Here is a 22558-nt window from a genome sequence, read left to right on the forward strand (position 1 = left end):
CCTCTCAGCACAGCCGCTGCTCACAGGTTCCTTTTTATGGTTTTATTTTGAAGCTTCTGTTTTTCCCACAACAGTCTGCAGAGTGATGTGGTTTTTCTGTCAACTTCCTGTTATATGACAGTTGCTTGGTGGGATTGCAGCCTGAGGGGCTGGTGTTTAAAATACCAACACAGATTGGTGTGAGTGTGGACATGATGGAGATTGTCCTCACTCTTTATTTTGATGTACTGTAATTGTTTTCAGCAGTGTGGCAGGTGAAGATGCCACTTGTCTTCCTGTTTGTTGTAGCAACTGGCACTAGTTTTCACTGGAAGATGGTAACTTGAATTGAGTCCAATAAAATATTTTCTATCTGAGCTCACAGATGCAGTTTGTGTAAACAATGCAGTGCGAAAACATCTCTTGGTCTAGGATGCCAATCAATTTGAACTGAAGACCTTAGCGCCACAATGATTAATCAGCTTTATGTTAGATGATCAATAAATCATGATACTAACAAACAGCATCAGGCTAAATATTCCACTTTCAAAGACTGAACATTAACCTATCAAATAGATAGAGATAAATGTATTTAACGTGAATTCAAGAATGCTGAGCTATGATGAGCATATTCAAAGCACATTCAGATTTTCAAACCCTGAACCCAGGTAAAGTGTATCCCAAGAAAAATGAATATCAGACCTAACACTTCTCCTGAGCTTAATGTATTTTTCGCAGAGAACGTGTCTGACATGTCACAGCGGGGGAAAAAAATCACAGATATGAATTGTAAACTTAACGGCAACTGAAGTTGATTTCTGCGCAAGGATGCTGGTTTTGTGCTGACCCACTCCCCCTGTTGTAACTTCAGAGGGATCATGTCCCGTGGCTGAACAAATATCACTGACTAACCATTTAGACTGGCCCAGTAATTAAAAATTTTTATTTCCTCAGCCCGACATGGTGCCATTTCCCTCTCCTCCCACATTGTGTAATTCATATTTATAGTGGGACATTGACAATTTGGCATTGCGCAAAACTGGGAGAGTCGCGAAAGAAAACATCTGAGCTAAATTAGATCTGAGCTAGCTTGGCTCATTAAAGTCCTTAAAACGAGTCAAGCCACTTCTAATGATGTACACTTCCTATGTTCTCATGAAAGACCCACATCTTTTAAACTCCAAACTGTCCCCCAACATGTTCTGATATTGAGTTGAGTTCGTCTCTTAGACAGATAGATCTCACTCTGGGAGGCAGAGGACATGATACATCTGTTTTCACAGGTTGTGTAGGGCTCTATCTAACTAGTAAATTGACTGGCATGTAAATTTAGTCTTTAGTGAAGCCTTAAGTAGAAACTGGAGAAACACAAAACAACGCCAGTGCCTTGTGTATTTCACCTGGACTGGAATATATCTGCAATTTTCCTTCTCTTTATCTCACTCATACCTTCCCCTGCCTTCTCTGCTTCTGTCCTGTCCCACCTCTGTCTTACCTTGTCTGTCTGAACTCTTTCTCCTTTCAGACTTATGGTCTATCGGGGGTTCTCACTTTCCTTTCCCTGATACTCACTTGTTTCGATATCCTTCCATCCCCTATCACTAATCCTCCCACCCCTCTTTTTTCTCTCTGCAGTTTCTCTTTGAGATCCTTCCCCTTTCCCCTCCGTTCCTCTCCCTCTGCTAATCCGCGCTTCTTTTTTTTTTTTGTCACTCCTATGTCTAAAAGTCAGTTTAATTTCTCCTATCTCTCTGCCCTTGGTTTTCTGTGTTCTGTAGTTCTCACAGTTTTTATCCCCTCTGTAGTTACACATCATTTAATATGGACTCAGTATAATACTTGCTTTGTTTCTTCCCAATTATTTGTGATTGATGGGAAGATAGAGGCCAATTGATATGAAGATTAAGTGTACATATGTGTACATATGGTTGACACCTTCTGCAAGCGTGACATTTACTGCTGCATTAAATCAATCAGTCAATCAATTTATTTATAAAGCACAATTTTAAACAAACACAAAGTTTACCAAAGTGCTGTACATTAAAATAAACAAAATAAAACAATAAAACACAAAATACTAAAGGTAAAAACACAATAAAACACAGTGAATCAAAGATAAATAGAACTGTAAAGCTATAGATTTCTTGATCATGCTCGAGGAGCAACTTTACATTAAAATTTAACTTCAGCTCAAATGAAAACAACTAGGGAGCTGAAAATGTTTAACTCATGGGGTTCCCCAGTGACAGCAGGGTCACAGCTCCTAGGAGAGCCATGTCAACTCAGTAGAGAGGCATGCTGGGAGACTGGGAGGCATGCGAGGCGTATCGATCTACCTGTAGCATCCAGCTGTTTGTTGACCAACAACAATTCAATATGGCGCTCTGCTGGGGGCCGCCAAGCCTGGCCTCTGGTCCGCTCAGAGCACTCACACACTCACTCATTGTGATTCATTGTGCTGGAGTTTTAATTCCACATGGAGGAAATTCCCCTTTTGCACATCAATCTGCAATTGAAAAATGTGTATTATTTTTTTATAAGGAATCAAAAATTTAGTTATTTCTTTATTTTATTATTCACAACCTGAGTATATTAAGGAAATTAGATTGTGTTAAAGTGGCATCCTTAAGAATGGCAATGTAGGAAAAGAAATGATTATTCATAATAAATAAAGTGTAAAAATGGGTCATATTGTGATTATTATTAATATTGTTGTTGTTGTCATCCGTAATAATAATAACAACAACAATCATCATAAACATGCATAGCACTTGTATAGCACATGTCTTGATACTCAAAATCACTTAAAAAATAACACCAACAGCAAAACTAGACAAAAAATAAATAAATAAAAAATGAGAATGCACAACCAGCCAACAAAATAGAGTGAATTGGTCTGAATGTTTGCTTCACTCAAGCTGGGCAGCTGCTCTGCTCTGTCTCACCAGCTTTGAATCAAGGTGCTTCTTGGCACCTTAACATGATGGAGAAACTCTTTGCATAGACAGAAATATCAGCTTTATATAAAGTTTGAATAAGCAGCAGATATGAAATGTATTTCCTCTTGTATAATTTTTTTCACAAACTACATGATTCCAAACTAATTAGGTGATCAGTTGAAAATGGTGCTATAAGGTAAATGAAAGTTTAACTGAGACATGTGAGCAATAATATAATTGGCATAACATGATAGATTGTTGTACTTGAGAAGGCGCTGGCTCTGTACTTTACAAATGAACTTTAGAGTACAGACAGTGAACACATGAACCAGACAATGGTTAAGCTGTATTTTTCTACAGCATTAATTGCATATAGCCACGTTTGTCATTCGTCAGAATCAACCCAGTAAAATTAACTTTATTTTTCTTTGGTCATTATGAGTTCAAGTTGTGCGTCGTCGAGGCTTAAGTTGAAGTAAAATTTGATGTAAAGTGCGCACCCAACATCATGTCAAGTGTCTCAGGGTCGCAGCTCTGCGCTCACTTAAATTCACAATCAAATTACATGACATTAACCCACACCGTCAGGAGCATAAAATCCACATAATGCACCATAGAAGAAAACAACCGATGCATCAGGTAACATCTGGCTCCCTGCGATGTCCAGAGAAAAGGAGTGATCTCATTTTCTTTTGCCACATCCTGCTGAGTGTGACAACTGTAACATCTTTTGTGACAGATGCAGAGCATCTCTACACACCTGTGTGTGGAGAATGATGTTGGTGCTGCCAGATGAATGGTGAAGAGCTTCACTGGCACTGGCTTAGTTCATAGGGACAAGTACGTAGCATGAATCATTGCCTCGTACTTGGATATTGTCGCCTTAAGGTGCTTTACGCTGCCAGTACCTACACAGATTCAAATAAATCTAACAAATAAGTGCAAGATCATTAATAACTATATTGCAAGTTCCTTATTCAAAATGTTACCAGCAATTAATTTTGGACTTGGGCCCCCACCAAGCTACTCTACAGCTATTTTGTAAAGTTACCAACAATGTTATCTTTGTGTTGTTTTACTTATATGTTGTGCGCTATGGTCATATGATAAATAAAAACTGACTTCATTGCTTTAATTATACTCTACATGTAAAATTCCAACTAGGCACACGAGCGGAAAATTAGCAGCCACTATAAACTCTCTGTGCAACACATGAGTGTCATGGTTTGTACGACAACTGTGTTAAGCAGGATTGCCTCTATTAAACAGATTAATAAAACACTGAAAGCAAAAACTGAACAGCAGCACTGAAGCAGATTCTTAAGAATGTGGTGTTTTTTGTCTTCTCATCATTTTGTCGAATCTGCTTGTGACCCCAAAGTACCACAAAAAAAAGAGCATAGAACACAAAAAACTATTTGCACCACAAAATAGCTAGCTGTAATGAATATGAGTTTGTTTTGACCTATTCTGATGCGAGTATGAGACTTCTTTGCCGTTTCCTCGGTTTTATGCAGGTAGAGACAACCAAAGGATTGGCCTTTTCTGTTCAAGACAGATGGTAAAGGTATAATTTCCTATCCATCCTATCCATTTATCTTCTACCGCTTATCTGGAGGAAACCCACACAGGCACGGGGGAGAACATGCAAACTCTGCACAGAAAGGACCCAGGGCAGAAACCGAACCCATGACCTTCTTATTGTGGCTAACAGCGCTAACCACTATGTTGTTGTGCTGCCTCGTTCTATCCATCAGATATTAAAACACTGCCAGGCGTCTCCCTCTAGTGTGGCTGTACAATGTCCACTTCTGGAAGTTTTCAACATGAATTATTTCAGAACGCTGCTGCGTATGTTTGTTTCCAGGTAACTGACCACAGCGGCACAGTGAGGAGCTGTACGAGGGGGACTGAAGAGGAGGCAGCTGGATCCTTACTCAGTGTTTCTCTCATCCTCTATGGCACCTACCACCCACACAGGACCGTGGACAGTATGTGAAACAGTCAACTTGCACTAAACTTATGCAGCTTACTAATTACACAGTTTTGACGCATGCAGTGTAGTGTACTTTTGATAAACTGCATTCACTGAGAGCCTAATTAATTAATACACAAGTTTATTGCAAAGAAGAATGTGAAAAAATAAGCACATGATATTTGTACATAGAAGTGGTATTCTGATCAATCCCAAGCTTTTGATTTTGAAGTGGGAAGCAAAAAAACCTCCCAACCTTCCTTTCCCACCTCCACCTGCCATCTCTGCTTCCTTCCACTGACCCATTGTAGTCAGAAGAAGTCTGTCGGGCCGCTGACCACAGGGACTGTGATGTGTAATTACAGCCCGACCCCTGGTTGCCCTTCCCCAATACCACTTCTTCTTCCACAGCGTGTGTCAGCTCCCCCAGTGCTCACGACCTCCGCACATCCACACAAACCAAAACACACACGCGCGCATCGTTAGCCACACCGGCACAAACAGCACTGTCCTCCCTCTCCCTGTCGGGGGTAGTGGGGTTGTTAAAATCACCATGGCATTCTGTGAGATGGACACGGAATCAGACTTTTTTCTTGATCTCTGTCAGCAGGAGTTTGCACTGGTCGTGGAGGTCCTGGGTTATCATGGACTTTTGTAAAATAGAAATGAAAAAGTCAGGGACCTTAACAAATATAATGTGAAAGGATTTTACTATTGGTTTTATTTCACCCATAACTTCATCACTCCAGCTACATTATGGCATGCTTTTAACGCAACTTGATGTAAAACCAGATGACCAGGAAGAAAAGAAGAAAATCTTCAGCTCAGCTCTGGGGACCTGGATAGAGATGGAAAAGTCATGGAATTTCACCTGAGGGACGCATTGGGAACTCTCTCTCCCATTCCCTGTGTGTGTGTGTGTGTGTGTGTGTACGTGTGTGTGTGTGTCTTGCTCTGATGCTCCCTCGTCTCTTTCTGTCAAGATGCTGATCTCTCTGTTCAGAAATCAATGGCTCCCCCTACTCCTCTCCCTCTCTCTCCATCCATCCATGTATCCCTCTCTGTCCTCCTGGATCTAACCCAAGTTCAAGCTGTTAGTCAATCTGCTGTCTACACACACACACACACACACACACACACACACACTCATTCACAACTCATTCACAGGTTCTTACAGTGTTGCTTATCCTCGCTGCCATCAACCTGAGGTGGTTTAAACACTGTGCTTTGAACGTCACCTTCGGCCACAATGTTGCGATTCTTATTTCCGGATGATCTCCTGTTAGAAGACCTATGATGATGTTTGATGATGATGATGGAGACTTTCATATCTTCAACATATAATGAAGGCAAAGCTTCCATCTTTTGAAAAGTCCTCTTCGGCTTACCAAGGCTACATCCACCCCACTACATTTTTGTTGTAAACAGCAAATGGTTTGGAAGCCGTTTGAAAACTATTTTGGACACACAATGACACCCAAGCAACATAGAAAATTAACCATAAGTTTTACTGACCTTGTTGTCTTTGGTATTAGCTGTTGTGAAGCTAAATTCTGTCTAGTATCAAAAATGCCTTTGATAATCGCATATTAATGCACTGTCACACAAATATTTTGAGAAATTGAGCTGAAACACTCATCTGTAAAGAAAAAAAAAAACAGTGCATCCTTACAAAGGAAAAAGCCGTTAATATAGCCGTAACCCAATTGTTGCCCTCTTTGTGCTAAACTAATTAGCTGCTAGCTCTAGCTTCATATTTAGCATGCAACTCTAAAAATAGTACATTTTCTTTACTAGCTCTCCAAAAGGAAGCACATGTGTATTTCCAAAAGTGTTAAACTAGTTCAAGTGTTATGTTCATATCTAAGATCAGAACACACGTCTGTCCTATTTGTGTTTATTCACCTTTTTTTCACATGAGCAAACCTAGGCTGCTCTCGCGTTTGTATCCTTATGTGATATGGGCTGAAGATACAGCCACAGACACCCCATGGCCAAATGTACAAAGGCACCTGAACAAAATATGTAGTTCCCTCTTTGTAAAGTCTGTTAAACCCATGTGAAATTAAAAAATCATTATTAACCAATGTTAATATGCTTCTGTAGCTGACAAGCCCCGACTCTTCTGGGAACGCTGTTTGTAAAATTTGGAAAACTGGCTGCAGGCATGAAGCCACAAAAGCATTAGAGGTTGGATAGTGATGCTGGGCAGTAAGGTCATAGCTCGAAGGCATTGACAAGTTCAAGTTCTTCTTCACCAAACTGGAAAAAGCTCTTAATGGAGCAGGTTCTGTGCGCAGTGACATTGTTATGCTGGAACAGGAAAGGGCCAAGCACAAAGTTGGAAGCACACAAATGCCAGAATGTTCTTTGCATTGAGGTATCTTTTAATTGGAACTAAGGGGCCGAGCATAAGACATGAAATCCGCCTGAGGTATATGCAGAATTGTGCCAGCATTTTTAGCCATATAATATGAGCGTCATTAAGGAACATTTATCATTTGGTTTTGAGAAGTCCCTGGTCAAAGAGTGCCAGCAATAAATGTGAAAGACAAAATCTTTGTCTGGGGAAAGTCCCAATTCCTGTCCAAAGAAATTTAGCGTCACTAGATGATCTGCAGTTTTCACTGGAGTGATTTTAATGATTTCTGTCCTGTTCCAGGTCTACCCTGTGATTATTATAGACCACGCACGACCCATTGGGAGCAGAAATTACTAAGCAACTAACATATACTGATTTTCTGTGACCCCTTGTGTCTTCTGTTAAATCCTCTGTTCCTCTGCAATTTATTGGAGTCAAAGAAAGAATACAGTTGCCAGTTAATAAGTCACACCCGGCCTAAACTAATGCAGTCTAATACAGCAGTCCTGCAATAAATCCTACCGTCATGCACCATGAACTGCAGCCTCCGAAATGACCATCAAGTTGAATGAACACTTCAACAACAACCGGGCATAACAACCTTCAGCAAAATAGGATTTATTGCACAGCTGTTACAGCGGACTGTATTTGTTTTTGTAAATAAATTGCCGTCTCTGTCGCCTTTCTGTGCTGTCTAAATGGAAGCTAAACTGATTTCTGGGCAGGAATTATTTATGTCCTCCAGAGGGGAGGATATCGGGGACAAGAGGTTACGATGGTGGGAAAATAATTACGTTACTCATTCCAAGTACAGTAACACTCAATATACAGCGCCTGGGTGTTTTATGTAATGACAGGTGCCAAATGATTGTCTCTGAACCCATTAGTTATCAAGAAGGGATGAAATTTCACAGAATCCCATTGATTCCCAATTTACATGACGGAATCTGATCCAAGACAGTTTTATGCATTATCATTCTTTTATACACTAATAAACTATCTGTGCGTCAGAAACATCGATAGATATGATGTTGTGAGCATGTATGCAAGTGCAGTTGTTTTTAGAGAAAAAGTAAATTAGCAGCTATGTCAGTTACCCTGCAGATACCTCATGGTGAGCTTTACGCTCCTTATGTGTAGGATCACATGTTTGTCCGCCTCTTTATGTGTGTGTGCCCCCATGAGTGTTTGTTTGGTGGCTGTGTGGCAAGTGAAGGTAAATTGCTGTGATTATGTGGCAGTAATTGAACAGGGATGGTATGTTTAATTGAGTTGTTGTGTCCTGATGTTTCTCTGTAGTAGCAGGAGCCGCCGCGCTGACAGGTGCCTCGTCTCGCCTCACGGAGATTAGAGTTTTTCTTTTGTTTATACACCGTCACATAGGCTTTGTTGTGTCTTTTTTTTTTTTTTTTAAACCCATCTTTCTGTGTATTTTGGCTTAATGGTATTTGTTTGACTCAGGGGTGTGTGTGGGCTTTGCTGTTGCAGCAGGTAGAGGGAATCGTGCAGTTTACGAGATACTACTTTCAGCCCTGACAAATCATACACATGATGTTTGGATGTATAGCTTTAAAGTAATGTGACTGTTTGTTTGTGTGTGTGTGTGTGTGTGTCCACCTGTCTGTCAAACTGTGCATGTATATGCATGCTTACTTCTAAGCACGCAGATACAGTTGTTGCTGTATGGTGTATGTCCTCTTATTTGTGTCCTGTGGGTGTGAGTAGGAAACTGTGCATGTACCCTTTGTGTCATTTATGTGAGTCTGTATACAAACGGTATGTGCATGTGCTGTACCTGTATGCAAAAATATGTGTGCTATGTGTGTGCACATGTGGCTCTATCTGATCTGCCTCCTGGGCTCTATGGCCCAAATCAAATGGTAGGAAACATCAATTTCACCATCCTCTCTCCTACTCCTCCTTCCCCTCCCCTCCTCTCTCTCCTTGTATAATTTCTCCCCTGTTCTTCCTCTCCTCCCCTCCAGCTCCTCTCCTCCCTCTCTCCTCCCTTACTCGATGCATTGCTCTCCGCGGAGGTGTGATTATGCTACTACTCTGAGCACCACTGATCTGAGGGTTCAGTGTGTGTGCATGTGTGTGTTTGGTGACTGGTTGGTGATCTGAGCAGCCCGGCGCTTGGTATTGTGCGACGCAATTCATGGACGACATCTCCAGATGAATGCCTCCATTCACAATTACAGCCTCTCCATTAGCCGCAGCCCTCACCGCCGTGTCGTTGTCTTTTCTTCTCCTCTGCAAAGAGAAAAAAAAAAAAAAAAAAAGCAATTAATGCTGGACAAAAACAAGCTAGAGCACAAGCAGAGTACCTGGAAAAAGATTTAAAAAAAAAAAAACAAAACAGCAAGGGAGGGGCTTTGGTAGTGTGTGTGCTCGTGTGTGTGTGTTGGGAGGTGATTCTGAGTTTGGATTCACATTCACTACCTCTGTTTTGTTCTGGAGACAAACCTTCTGCATTCATTTCAACATTCACTCACTCGCATGACTAGCAATCTCCTCCAAGAGACAACAACTACTCGGTGTCCGATTTGTATATTTTATTCCCCTCCTCAACTCAACTCAACTCTAAGTGTCTTCATCCCTCACAAGCATAGGGTGTCAAGGAAACCCCTGTAAAGGGAAAACATTTTGCTGCTGCTGTTCTTGAAGGAGAACAGGTGCAGGATTTAAGCTTTTATTCATGCTAAATCAAAGTAAACATTGGTTGTGTGAGGTTTGTTGTTTTTTTTTTTTACACCCACTGTCACAGTTTACAGCAAGTGAGCCTGTAGGAGTACCTACAAGTCCAGTTTCAGCTTTTTTCAAAATATAACTCATTCAAAACCCTGAATGAAAGTAGCAAGAGGATTTTATGATAAAAGGCAGGAGGCTTCTTTTCATGGTATTTCAATTTTGCTAAAGAAATTTTCCAGTGTAATTAAATTTAAAATGATTTTTTTTTTTTTTTTATCCTAAGGATGGTATGATTTGCCAGTGTTGAGAGCTGTCCCCACTTCTTTATTCTACATGTGCAAAAGCTAGCATCGCTATCATCCAGCTGGTTACTATGTCATGAAAATACCACGTCAACCCTTTATTTTGGTCATCACACGTTGTCACTGTCTCATAATAAAATCCGTCCCGTGTTTTGAGAATCATTAACTCTACCACTACCACTAAGGCTAGCTATATGGAGACTATTGCTGAAAAGGGGGCATTCATAAATATTATCAAATCGGCTCTGTGAAAACTGTGTAAAATGTATTTCAGCTAAACTATTATTAACTGATTCAACCATTTCAAGTTGGAAAAAGAAGGCCGGAAAAATCTGTGTCTGGTTTGTATTCTTTTATTTTTTTATTTTCATCTCTCACTGCACCCCACTTGATGCATTTAGGGACCCAACGCCCATTTAGTCCTTGGAAACTTTTTAAACATTTGCAGAAAATTTATTTGACATTTGAATAAAAATGTAGCTATTCAGGCAGGCAGTGCCAAACAACACTTTAACTGTAGTTCTATGCTTTCTCTTTTTGTATTTCAGGGAGACCCCTGCAGAGTATTGTGTCCATGGGGTCGCGTCACCCTGTCCCTCCCAGTGGGGAGTACAAGAGGGGCTGGTACCCCCCTCTGGATCTGATTCAATGGGTCTACCAAATGGAGAGAAACGGGAAGGTGCGGGCTGCTGATATCACTGTACCAGTCAGACCAAAGGTATTGTAGCATACTATATACTGGAACACACGTTTCCCACATCGCACGCTGTGATTTACTATTCCAATAAATCACTGACGCCACCTAATTTCCTATGGATTTCAATTTCCCTCTGGACATATCTGCATTGATCAAGCTCAGGTGTAAGGATGTGCCAGGCGTCGCTCACTGTGACACTGAAGAATGGCTCACTGATCTGTGCCGTGTGTGCGTGTCTGCCGCTCTGCGTGTGTGTAGGGGGTACGAAAGAGGATTTGTGCAGATGCAGCATTTCTGTTGAACACTGTCATCACCGTCAAGGCTTTAGGATACAAATCCTTGAGTCTGAGTAATAACATCTGAAAATGTCAGAATCATACAGACAGAGATAGGGATCAGACAGTTGAATCAAGACTTGAGATATTGTTATTCTGATCATATCTGCCAGTGGACCGAGTCTAGGCCTGATTATAAGGAACAATTAAATATCTTTCTGGGTGCTTTAACAGTTGACAAAAAAAAAAAAGAACCGAAAAGAAAAAAAGGCCAGCACATGACTTCCTTTTGAAATTAGAGGGCATTTTGTGGTCTTCTTAATCATCTTCCAGCAGTGTCTGAATTGAAACAAATATAATTTTCTTTCAGACTTAGGATTATCCTCTCAAAATCACCAAAGCCTTCTGTCTGTGTCCTTTATGCCGCATTATCAGGCCAATTACAGCTCTGACAAAAAAGTGCCGCTGGACGACAGGTAGCCTTGTTTGTGTGCACGCTGCCGCCCGACATATCCTTGCAGGCGTACACGGTCCCTGGGCCTGTAGATGAGTTTGAGCCCGTGTTAGGAGGCAACAACGCGGCCTGACAACGTCTTTACCCCAAGTGCCTCCCCTAGAGGCAGATCTGAATGGATCGTAGAGGCTAGGAGGAAAAATAAATTGGAGAAAAGGATAAATCGATGCTTGGCGGAGAGGCAAACAGACCTTCCAACCCTCAGCTCAGACGCGCACACACACGCACACACACGTACCACAGCGTGGCTTTTTTTCCTTGGGCTGTATTGGATTGGTATGCAGAGCCGAGGAGAGAGACGCTCAGAAAAGACTTGGCCTACAAATGATGTCCTTTGTTTGATCCATTAGGTTGGGGGGTTGGTTGGGGGGGTGGATGGGGAGGGTCGTCCCACGGAGACAGTGGAAGGGCTGGGAAACAAACATCTCTGTCTATGAGCCTCTCTCTCCCTCACTAATAGCCTCTCATCCAAGGGAGAGGAAAGAGAGATCAGCTGCAGGAAAAGCTGGTTATCATGTGTTTTTGTTGATGAGTTAGAGGGCGGTCAGGATATAGTGTACACTGCTGAGGTACATGCTAAATTTACCCTCCAAAGCTTTCAATCTGAAGGATATTTCCTGTTTATTTCCACTTGTCTATTATTTTTTGTAGTTAAGGTTATTCCCATGGCTAATAACACGACTATGCTCACTAGGTTCATTCCTGACAACTGGCCATCATTCAGATTTATTTATTTTTTTATTTTCAAAAAAAAAAAGAAAAAAGAAAATGATTTGACTCATCTTTTAACACTCACTCAACATTCTCGGTCTAACCACAAACCTCTCTAACTGTTTTCTTTGAGGTTTCTCAGATTCACCAAACTATTCTTGAGTAAGTCTGCATTTATTTGTGATTTGTGATAAATTATGAGATTTGATCATTACAATCAAATCCCTCAAATTTACTACATAAGGACGCATGTGCCTCTCCGTTTTTGCAAATGTTTAATTTGCAATTATTGCATGCAAGCTCAGAAATTGAATCAATCAGAAAGCAAAATCAGCAAACAACAGATTTAGTCATGTCAGACCTGCTATTAGGTGATCAAAAATGAAAGAATGTTACAGTGATTTTGCACAGTGTGTCATCAGATAGCAGCATTCATGGTCCCAGAGGATCAACACCAACGACTGATGCTCCACTGATTTTTCCAATAAAAGTGTGTGAACTACAGCGTGGGGTTTTTTCCCACAGGGCCATTCTTAAAGGAGTAGGAATGATACATATGCATACATATATTTTTTTTTTTTTGCATCATCCATGTTGATGAAGGTCCAAACCAGACACTGCCCTGTGAAACAGCATCGTTATTAATTTTGGAGAGCCCCCAAAATTTCACAAATGGTGTTTTCAGGGGTGCCCCAGTATTGTTAGGGACAGCCAAGCTCTCCCTGGCTCCACTGCAGTTGCCGCCTTTTACATGCAAACGTATCTGATATATTTACAGGTATTACATTTATGCAATCTTTTCTAGAATTTGTATCGAAGCATTACGAGTGAGGCAAACCATTTCTTGCAAGGCCCTAACAGCTTGTTAGCATGCTAAAGCTAGCATTTGGCCGAAAGCCTCAGAAACACAAAGAAAACACAAAGCTTGTTTCATTTTAAGACTACAGGAAGATTAAAATCACTCCATCGTAGTTAATTACTTATACAAATCAAGCAAATGCTTTCTAGGCGCAATACAATTATAACAGCTCACGGCTACTGTTTTTATGAGTAGCTGCAAGCGGAGTGAAAGTTTATCAGGCAAGCTTGTGTCAAATCTATATCCTCAGTTGTTGACACTGAGGTTTTTGCTCCATCACTGCTCTTCCTATCTATACTCCGGCACACTATCTCTATTTCTGAGGCACACTCTATTCTCAGCTCTGCACCAGCAACAGCATACGTCGCCTTTTATTTTGGCTTGGGAGTTTTCTTTTCACTCCATGTCTTTTTTTAGTTTGGTCGTTCATACTGTCCGCCCCGCTGTGCTTCTATTTTCATGAATGCTGTGAGAAATAATTGAAAGTGCCGTGTACGCTGCTGCCTGTTGCAGTGCTCCCACTTCCTCATGCCTTGTAAATACTGTATCACTGAAACCCCCGATGTAAGCTGCCGGCTAGGGATTCCTCACAACTTGGAGACGTCAACATTCACTAAAAGCTTGAGCCAAGATCAAATCCTTACTGGAATCTGAACGTGGCTACTGTGGACAGACCCAATTTTTGATTGGTTTCAAATTTAGCAGTTTGTCCTTGTCTTTTTCCTTGAGAAAACAGACTTGACTCAATTTTGTGGGAAAAGCTCATGTTCTGTTTCTTTCTCGTGTGAATGGTTTCTCGATTTTATTTGCACCTGTGACAGCCATAAGGTGGGGGGAAAGGAGCCACAACCCCTGCCGCAAGTGGTGTTGATGTGAAATGCAACAGACGGAGGGCCTCAAGGAGTCTTAACAAGAATGAATAATGTACCACAACAACTATAAATAAAAATGGTGGCTTTTTAGAATTAAATTAAAGGACCACTTCACAGATTTATCACATGGCTGTCAGTACACCAGTCATAGGGGGAACCACTAAGCCTGTAAAAGTAATGTCTTTTGGGGGCACTGGAGCAGTCTGCGGAAATTATACCTTTTGATGTCACTGGATTAGTTTTGGACACTAAAGTGAGGTTTCCAGCCAAATGTGTTGCAAATTTTAATCAGTGAAGTAGAATAAAAGCCTGTTTAAGTACTCGCAGTGTTCGGACAGATGAGACAACTAACAATTTATTATCTTCCAGAAAAAAGAAAAAAAAAAGTGATTGTTTTGATTGTTGATTTATCCTTTGCATAATTTTTTTCTTCTCCAAATAATCTATATTGTGTTGTGTGACAGTAAAGTATTATCTCTGTTACCTCAGGCTTTAGCAAAAGATTTATTCATTGTTTTCAGCCATTTTATAGATGAATTGATCAGATTAATTCTGATAATAATCTACCTATTATCATAACAATAATACAAAAATACTACTGAAAATGGCCCACTTGCCTTTCTCTATGCTTCTCATTAGTTTTTGTATCGATCAAGTCTCTTTTTTCATGCATTCACCCTCACCTATTTCACATCCAACAGTTACAAAAGTCCATCGCAAGACCTGTTGCTGTGGAGCTTTTTGAGACATCAGAGGCCATTACAGATGAAGTGATCAGAGAGATCAGATCCTTACCGTCGCAGACTCTGCAGGATGCTGTCATAGCAGAGGTGCCCTAGTCAGACTCCTCAGATCCAGGAGGTGGAGGAGCTGGGAGCAGGAAGGAAGAGGAAGAGGGGGAGAAACAAACATGAGCCATGGTTAAATAAAGACTTATTTTCCACTGTGCAGCAGACCTCTCGACCGTGACTCAATCCACAACGTACTGTATTTCGACTGTGTGGCCTCAACGTCAGCAGAGATCATTTATTGTAAATTCCTATGGTTTTAACACATTCTTCAGAAACACACACACACACAAACATACAAATCCCTCCCAAAAAAACAAATAGTCCCAGAAGCAGGAATCGGAACTCATCTCCACTCTTCGTTTGCCTCTGAATGTTGCAAAGGTTAGTGAATGATATGTTTGTTTTTTTCCACTTCAGTGAAGGGTGAATTCATCTCGGTGCAAGAAGAAATGGATTACTCATTTATTAAAGGAACTGTGTCACTCCTCATTGAGTTGGACAAATAACAAATTAATTTCTATCTTCCTAATTTCTCTCTGTTCTCCACTGAATTTAATGTTGACTAACTGATCACAACCATGTGAGCTCCCTCAACTTTTTATCAATTCATTAAAAAATGTGCCACAGTGGAGATACAACAGGGGAAAGGCTCATCCTGCCTTTCCCATCACAGCACTGTACACAAAGAGAAGCCAAGGGAGGTGTTTCACTGAACTGACAGAAAGAAACTATTCCAAAATGTTGCCGTTTTGGAATCAGCCAGGAACTTTTTCTCAGGCCGCATGTCTCAGTACAAAACAAAGATGAGTTAAAGCGCCTTTTTGCCAGTCAAGTGCAGGTCTGTAGGTAGTGGCATTTGGTAAAGTAGCAGTAGTGTATTGACAGGGCAGTATTGATGTTTCAATTAGAGCAGCGTTACATAGTGCCGCAGCATGGTAACATGGTGCGTCTCCTGCCATCTGCTCTGCCTCCACGTCTGATGAACGAGGCACGTGGGGCTAATCGAGCCGCACATGAGCGATGGGACCGCGAGATCTGTCACACACACACACACACACACGTACACATATCCTATACTCACGTCCTTATGCAGAAAAATGTGTGTGGGGGGGGAGGGGGGAACTCCACAGCCCTGCTGTTTAAACAGCCTTCAGAAAGCTTGTGATTCCTCCCCTTTGCCTTGCACATGTGCCACAGGAGCAGCCAGCAGGTTATTTCTCTGACAACGAAAATAGGCTATAGCAGCAGATGCACAAGTTAAAAATCTTCAAAAGCTCATCTGACAGAAAGACAAAAAGGCAACAGCTTCTGCCAGGTTTTCTCTTGCTGGGACGTCTGAAATAACAGTGTGCATTATGCCTGGCATTATTGCCTGCCAAACCACACAAATCAAAGACCTCATTGTGTGGATTACCTCGTTAATCTGTTGATGCCATTAAATAGTATTGCAGGTGATAATGTGCCAGGTTTTTTTTTTTTTTTTCTCTCTCTCTCTCCTCTCTTATTGGGGAGGTGTAGCGTTAGGTTGGTAATCTGCTTTAAATGCTTTCTGGGGGATGAGACGTACTGAAACCCAGCCAAGAGAACTCTGCTATCGTGAAGAGCGCTCTCTTAATACAGCACGCAGAGGGGACTGGCTGACTGAGGCTACGGCACTGATGCCAACAGGGAAAAGCTAGTCAGCTACACTCCCCACGCCACTTGTTGAAATACATGACTGTATGAATAATGAAAGAGGAAAAGGGAAAGTGATAGTGCTAAAGCAGTCCCACAATGACATCCATCACAGAAATGCCTCATTGGTTGTCATCTTCTGTTTCCTCCTGGGGAAAAAAAAAAAAAAAAAAAAAAAAAAAAAACAACTCCAAGTTGTGTCTCTTTGGTGGAGTTAACCAAAGCTTTGCTCTGTGCCTGCATGAGCTCAGATACTTTAGAGGTGAAACCAGAAAGACCGAGAAAGAGCGATAAAGAGACAGAAAGAGAGAAAGACAGAGGGAAAGGGACAGAAAGAGAGGTAATCCTCCCTTTTCTCTGCTCCCCGGGGTGGTCTCTTCATCCAGGGCCTCAAAGAGGGACAGAATACACCTCCCCACTACAATGGAGGGGACCCACAGGGGCTGTTGCTATCAGTGTGTGTGTGTGTGTGTGTGTGGGGTGGAGGGGGGGACAGCTTTAAGCGGGCTTTTGAGTGGCCTAATTGCATTGGAATACAGCAGCCTGAGAGCTGGCTCAGATCACGGCGGGCTGCTGGAGGGGTTAGCGCCCGCACCTTGACATCCACACTCAGCAAAAGAGCCCCGACACAATGCACACAATTAATGCTCTCCCTCTCGTTAACTCTCTCCCCACTTTTTGTCCTCTCCTACTTTTCCCTCATTCTCCTCCCTCTCACCCCATATCTTACCCTCTCTCCTCTCACTCTCTTGTTCCCCAGCCACTCCCTCGCTCCCTCCCCCCAGTATGTCGTCACTCACCCACTGTATTAATCCTCCCATACAGCCTGCCAGTCTCCCTCTCTTTGATGCACACAACAATTACAGTAAGGATGAAAGGCGTGGGTAGACTCTCGTTATGTAAGACTTGAAACGGGCTGTAGCGAGGATTTTTGATATCTGAACAGCTAATCTGAAATAAAGCCTCAACAACATGACATCTCTGCTATTATGGGCTGTGCCTGATGAAGACGTATTGTTTTGTTTTTAACCATATATGTTTGACAGTCTACGGTAATGAAGCAAGTTACATTCTAGCACAGGATATCTTTAGAACATGGTTTAATAAGTCGGATGACATTGGTTTTCTTTTCTTGTGATTTGTGAGTTTGTGTCTGCTTAGGTAGACGTAAAAGTTGCGGCACGTGGTGCAAAGCAAAGAAATATCCATCTGTTATGATTGATGAGGCAATAATAAATCACCAATGCTCCAACTGGGAAGTTTAGTCTTTGTAGGAATAAAGTTAGACTAAAAACTATTGTACTTGTGTGTTTCTTTCTGGCCCAGACAATAGCCCATATGCAGTTGGGCTAATACATATAAAATGATTAATTGGATAAATTGATTAGTGAATCTGCATATATTTTAATTATGAGTTATTTGTTGGTTAAAAACAAGTCAAATGTCTTGTTTCAGATCCTTAAACAGTTTCTACCTCTAAATACATTCGAAGTTAGAGCTATTTAAAGACTTTTTTTGCTGCTCTTCCTGACGTAGTTTTGGTACAAAAGAATTTTTCAGTTATAGTTAATAGTTTGTCTCTGATATGGGTTATACAGATGCAGTTCCCTACACTCAAAATTATATGCAAACTTTTTCAAACATTGAAAAATATAAATATTGAAATACTTCAGCTACTCAGCCCAAGATTATGATTCATTGAACAGACCAGTCTTAATCTGTGTGTCACTGCAGACCCAATTCTACAGACCACAGCTGTGTAAATTTGAATACTGGCCTGTGACTGGCTCCAAACTAGTTGTGATGTCACAGGTTCCAACGTGCGCATGCCTTAAGCTGAGGTGAGTGTAAAGACACGTTCCCCTTTCTACTGTCAAACTCTGCACCCACGTGACTTTTGAGAGAGAAGACCAAACATCCAAGGCAAAGTATCAAAAGCCAGACACATTCATGAGAGGAAGGAGAGTTTAAATATGTCATTCTTGGTGATTTTCACTAATTGCTGAATGACTGACAGAGTAGCCGATGACATAAGTGCACATGAGAAGGGACCCTGTGCTGAAATTCTCCAGTGGGCTTTGTAAAATCCTGCTGAAAGTTATTAGGCATGGAGAGGTTCCTCCACAGCAGACACCAGGCGGTTTATTATATGACTTAATATAGTCAGACACACATAAAGATCCTAGTCTCTCTGCTCCAGTTTGAATCCAACAGCCCCTGTCTTTAAATGGCACTCAGTGGACTGTGTGTGTGTGTGGACGAATCAATGATTTAAAAAACATATCATATTTAACCAACCCCCCACCCCCTCCCCCCTTTGATTTTCTTTATTGCACGAGCTGCGTCTTAATAAAATCTAATTATTTCCGCTCACAGGACGCTTTCTGGTGAGAAATTGGCAGAGGGATGTGAGCTGATGTATGGGGAGACAGTCGCTTAATTAGAGCGTTAGAAATTGAATCTTTACAGCACACGGGTCATATAATTATCCTACTGTTAATTTAACGCTTACATTCTCTGCTGTTCATTTTTATTTCCTTAAATGTAGTGTGGCAGAGGTCCTCACCGCTCAGTTCTGGGTTTCTACAGTACAAGAGCAGGCAGCATGGCCCCTAACGTTGGCCCCTCTGAGCAACTGAATTACCGAGGACCCTGCAGTCCAAATAACAAGGTTCGCATCATTTATGCATTGTTAAGCCATGTAATTGAAACGAGCCATAGTTTGCATATTACACCATTAAAATAATGTGCTTTGCGTTTCTCCCAACACGACTATTTAAGCCTGTGTGGCGATGTGGTAATTCCTTGAATTACAGCCTAATTACCACAATGTTCTTTTGATTTGGCCGATTTCAATGTTACGCCACAATAATGTTCAATATTACCACAATGAATTACTGAACCATGCCTGGCAACTTTTCCTCATATGACTTAAATCCTTGCGGCTTCATGTGCTGTTACTACAGCTGGATTTACATCCATAAAGGATTATTAGCCTATGAAATGAGACCCATTAAAGACCCAATCAGTAATACTTAAATGAAGAGCTGGATTTGTACATGCAATGTGAGCATTTTGGCTGATCCTCAGTTGATTCTATATCACTGTTTACAGGTATTATTAATAAAAGCAGTCCAGCAGCATGACAAACATGTCTGACCAATCTGGTTTACTGTTTGTCCGTAAAAATAAAACACAAACTTATTAATTACTAATGCTTGTAGTATCTTATATGTAATTCTAGTTTTATTTTGGGGAAGAAAATCATTTGAATGTTTGACTCACTCAATGTACTTGTAAAGTATGAATATTTTATTCCTCTTTGTGAAAAAGATCAATGTTTTGGCTTTGTTACCACCGGCCTTTAAAGCAACATCATCAAGACAAACAGATAAGCTGTAACTTAGTGTGTGAAATGAATCCAGGTCATAAAAAGCAGAGAAGAGAGGACATTTTATAATTAGCACTTAGCTCTAACCCTGAACCCTTTGTTACATGCCAGCGTATTGCACGCACTCCATCTATACACACGACATGTGTCCCTGTGTGAACTTTTGGAATAAATTAATGTTGCTGAGAATGATTTGTGGGTGAGCATATTCAGTGTTTCAACTTTTCTGTTTTCACTGCATGATTTGATATATATTTTTGGTGAAAATATTTCTTTAATAACTGCTTTTTTATTGCCTTTTAATTTTACTCCTTGGTCCAAATTATTAAAGAAAATGTTTAATTACAGTTTCAATCATTTGCATAGTTTAGAAGTTATAAATTGTGGATATTGAAGAACTGTCTGCGTTGATTTATAGTTTTAATTTGTGGGCAGTATGTGTTACTTTATTTCTGGTGGATTGAATTGTTAAGGGCCTTAGACTAACTAAAAGTGCATTTTAATTGCATATATACAGCAGGAATTATTAATGCCTTCTAATAATCCGAACTAACTGTTTGCCTCAGAAGTTTAGAAAGGAAAAAAAAAAACACTTGTCCTCGCATTTGAAGTTTTGTTTGTCATTTTTCTCACAGTTTGCTTCATCTCGCTGGAGTGTGAGGAGCAGCTTTGAGGACAGGCATAATCTCTCTCATCTTTTTCACTTTTTCTAGCCCTTTCTCCCTCTCAGGGCCCTGTGCTCTTTACCCCTCCCTTCTTTATCCCTGCAAAGGCTTTGTCCCCACAGCAGAGAGCCTCTCTAAATAGAGGCCTTTAGATAGTCCAGGAACAGGGTGGAGATGGAGGGCGGTGGGGGTTCAGCAACGCGACTGCCGTTGTTTCATTTACCTCTCCCTATGGCAACCAGCAGCGGATGGCCAGGAATGTCCCCTCTCTGGACAAAGTCCTGGTCCCTGAAGCTGACACCAGGGGACGACAGCTGGGATGGGATCGAAGCCTGCCCTCTCTACTCTGGACCGGAGGCCTGAGTCTGGACTTAATCCTCCTCTCCACTTGCATATGGCCTTACTTTAGTGGATGGGAAGCATCCAGAGAGGTTCTTTCTCACACTATTAGCTCTGAAATAGCTGCAATAAGACAAGAAAATTATTTCTAAATGTCTCATTGATGTAACAAATCCTGGAAAACTCTCTACTGATGCATCACACTCTGGTGGTCCCACACACATCCCTCAGACTAGAACTACAAGTCATTCAAAGTGAATTTACTAAAGAAAAATTTTCAGGATTAAATTCCTTAAATTTCCTTTAAAATAATCAATAAATCTCATCAATGCATTTATTTCATAGCCTCAGCATGAATCCAGGCCCTCCTTTTTTCTGTTTGAGGCCACTCCTACTGAGGCTGGCTTGTAAAATTGACTTTACAGCTCAGTTGGACCCAAAACATTTACTTACATTTACTTTATGAAGTTTTCAAGCCAAAAGACTGGGGGAAAAATTGTCTTTGAAAAGTGCTGATAATTCAGACATCAACCAGAAGAGTCATACATACTGAAAGTGAAACAACGGTCCTTGCAGCGATGTCAGCAGTCAATACTATTCGTTTTTTTAATAGCCATATTGCTCAGTTTCAACAAACTGTAAAACTTTAACCTGCATGTTCTCAGCACAGTAAATGACAAGGCTACATTAAATCCAGCATGGTCAATTTAACTCAGCTAATCCAATTTACTTACCTGTTATTACATGAAAGATTTTTTTCTTCGGTAAAATTAATTGGATTTCAATAAATCACGTTTTCTTATATATATATATATCTATATATATATATCGATTTAGAAAGCAAACTATTTATAAATGGTTTTATTTAAACTACAATGCACCTTAGAATCTCAAACACACAGTGAAGGCACTAAGTGTCTTATCTGTCATTATTTCATCATGAAAGATGATTTAAAACCGCTTTGAATCAATTAGATTTCCAATTATCTTCTCGTACAGGTAAATTAAAATGCCACGGTTTTATAAATGATGTTGAACTGAAAAGTAATGGCTGATTGATTGATTGATAGAATTGTTCAATTTCCCAAAAATAAAAATATACTCTAGCACAGTCATTTCTATCATATTCACACAACACTGCACAAATGAGACAGTCGGAACAATATGCATAAACTCACAACGCCTTAGCAGAAATGTTGCAGCACAGCAGAAAAACACCCATCTTCAGTTTTCTGTCAAACAGCTCCAGTCCTGTCACAGTTTGCCTGTGCAGACTACATGAATTTGATTCTGAGTAATCCAGCTCTCGATGCAATGAAAAAGTTGACCTTGTCCAAACGTATCAGTATATATTTTTCACACAATTACAGCATTTATTATTACAAGCGCCCGCGAGAGCAGTCAATAATTAACAAGAAACTTTAAAGTCCACTTCAGTAAATAATTAGACATGCTGCAACCACAGCCTTTTTTTTTTTTTTTTTGGCATTAATCCTCCCAGCAGAGGAAATACTGATCTCCC

General features: G+C 40.8%; 1 protein-coding gene across 1 annotated transcript in view; it reads left to right on the forward strand.

The window, feature by feature from the left end:
• The window catches only part of LOC115044613 (neuroendocrine convertase 1-like), a 32321-nt gene extending 17306 nt beyond the window's left edge, over positions 1-15015 (forward strand). The window contains exons 5-7 of the mRNA XM_029503741.1: positions 4786-4909; positions 10797-10966; positions 14878-15015. Of these exons, the coding sequence (XP_029359601.1) occupies positions 4786-4909; positions 10797-10966; positions 14878-15015 (432 nt within the window). The remainder of the gene's footprint in view (positions 1-4785; positions 4910-10796; positions 10967-14877) is intronic.
• Positions 15016-22558: the final 7543 nt, after the last annotated feature.

Source organism: Echeneis naucrates, chromosome 6 (assembly GCF_900963305.1).
Source record: "Echeneis naucrates chromosome 6, fEcheNa1.1, whole genome shotgun sequence".
NCBI classification, from domain to species: Eukaryota; Metazoa; Chordata; class Actinopteri; order Carangiformes; family Echeneidae; genus Echeneis; species Echeneis naucrates.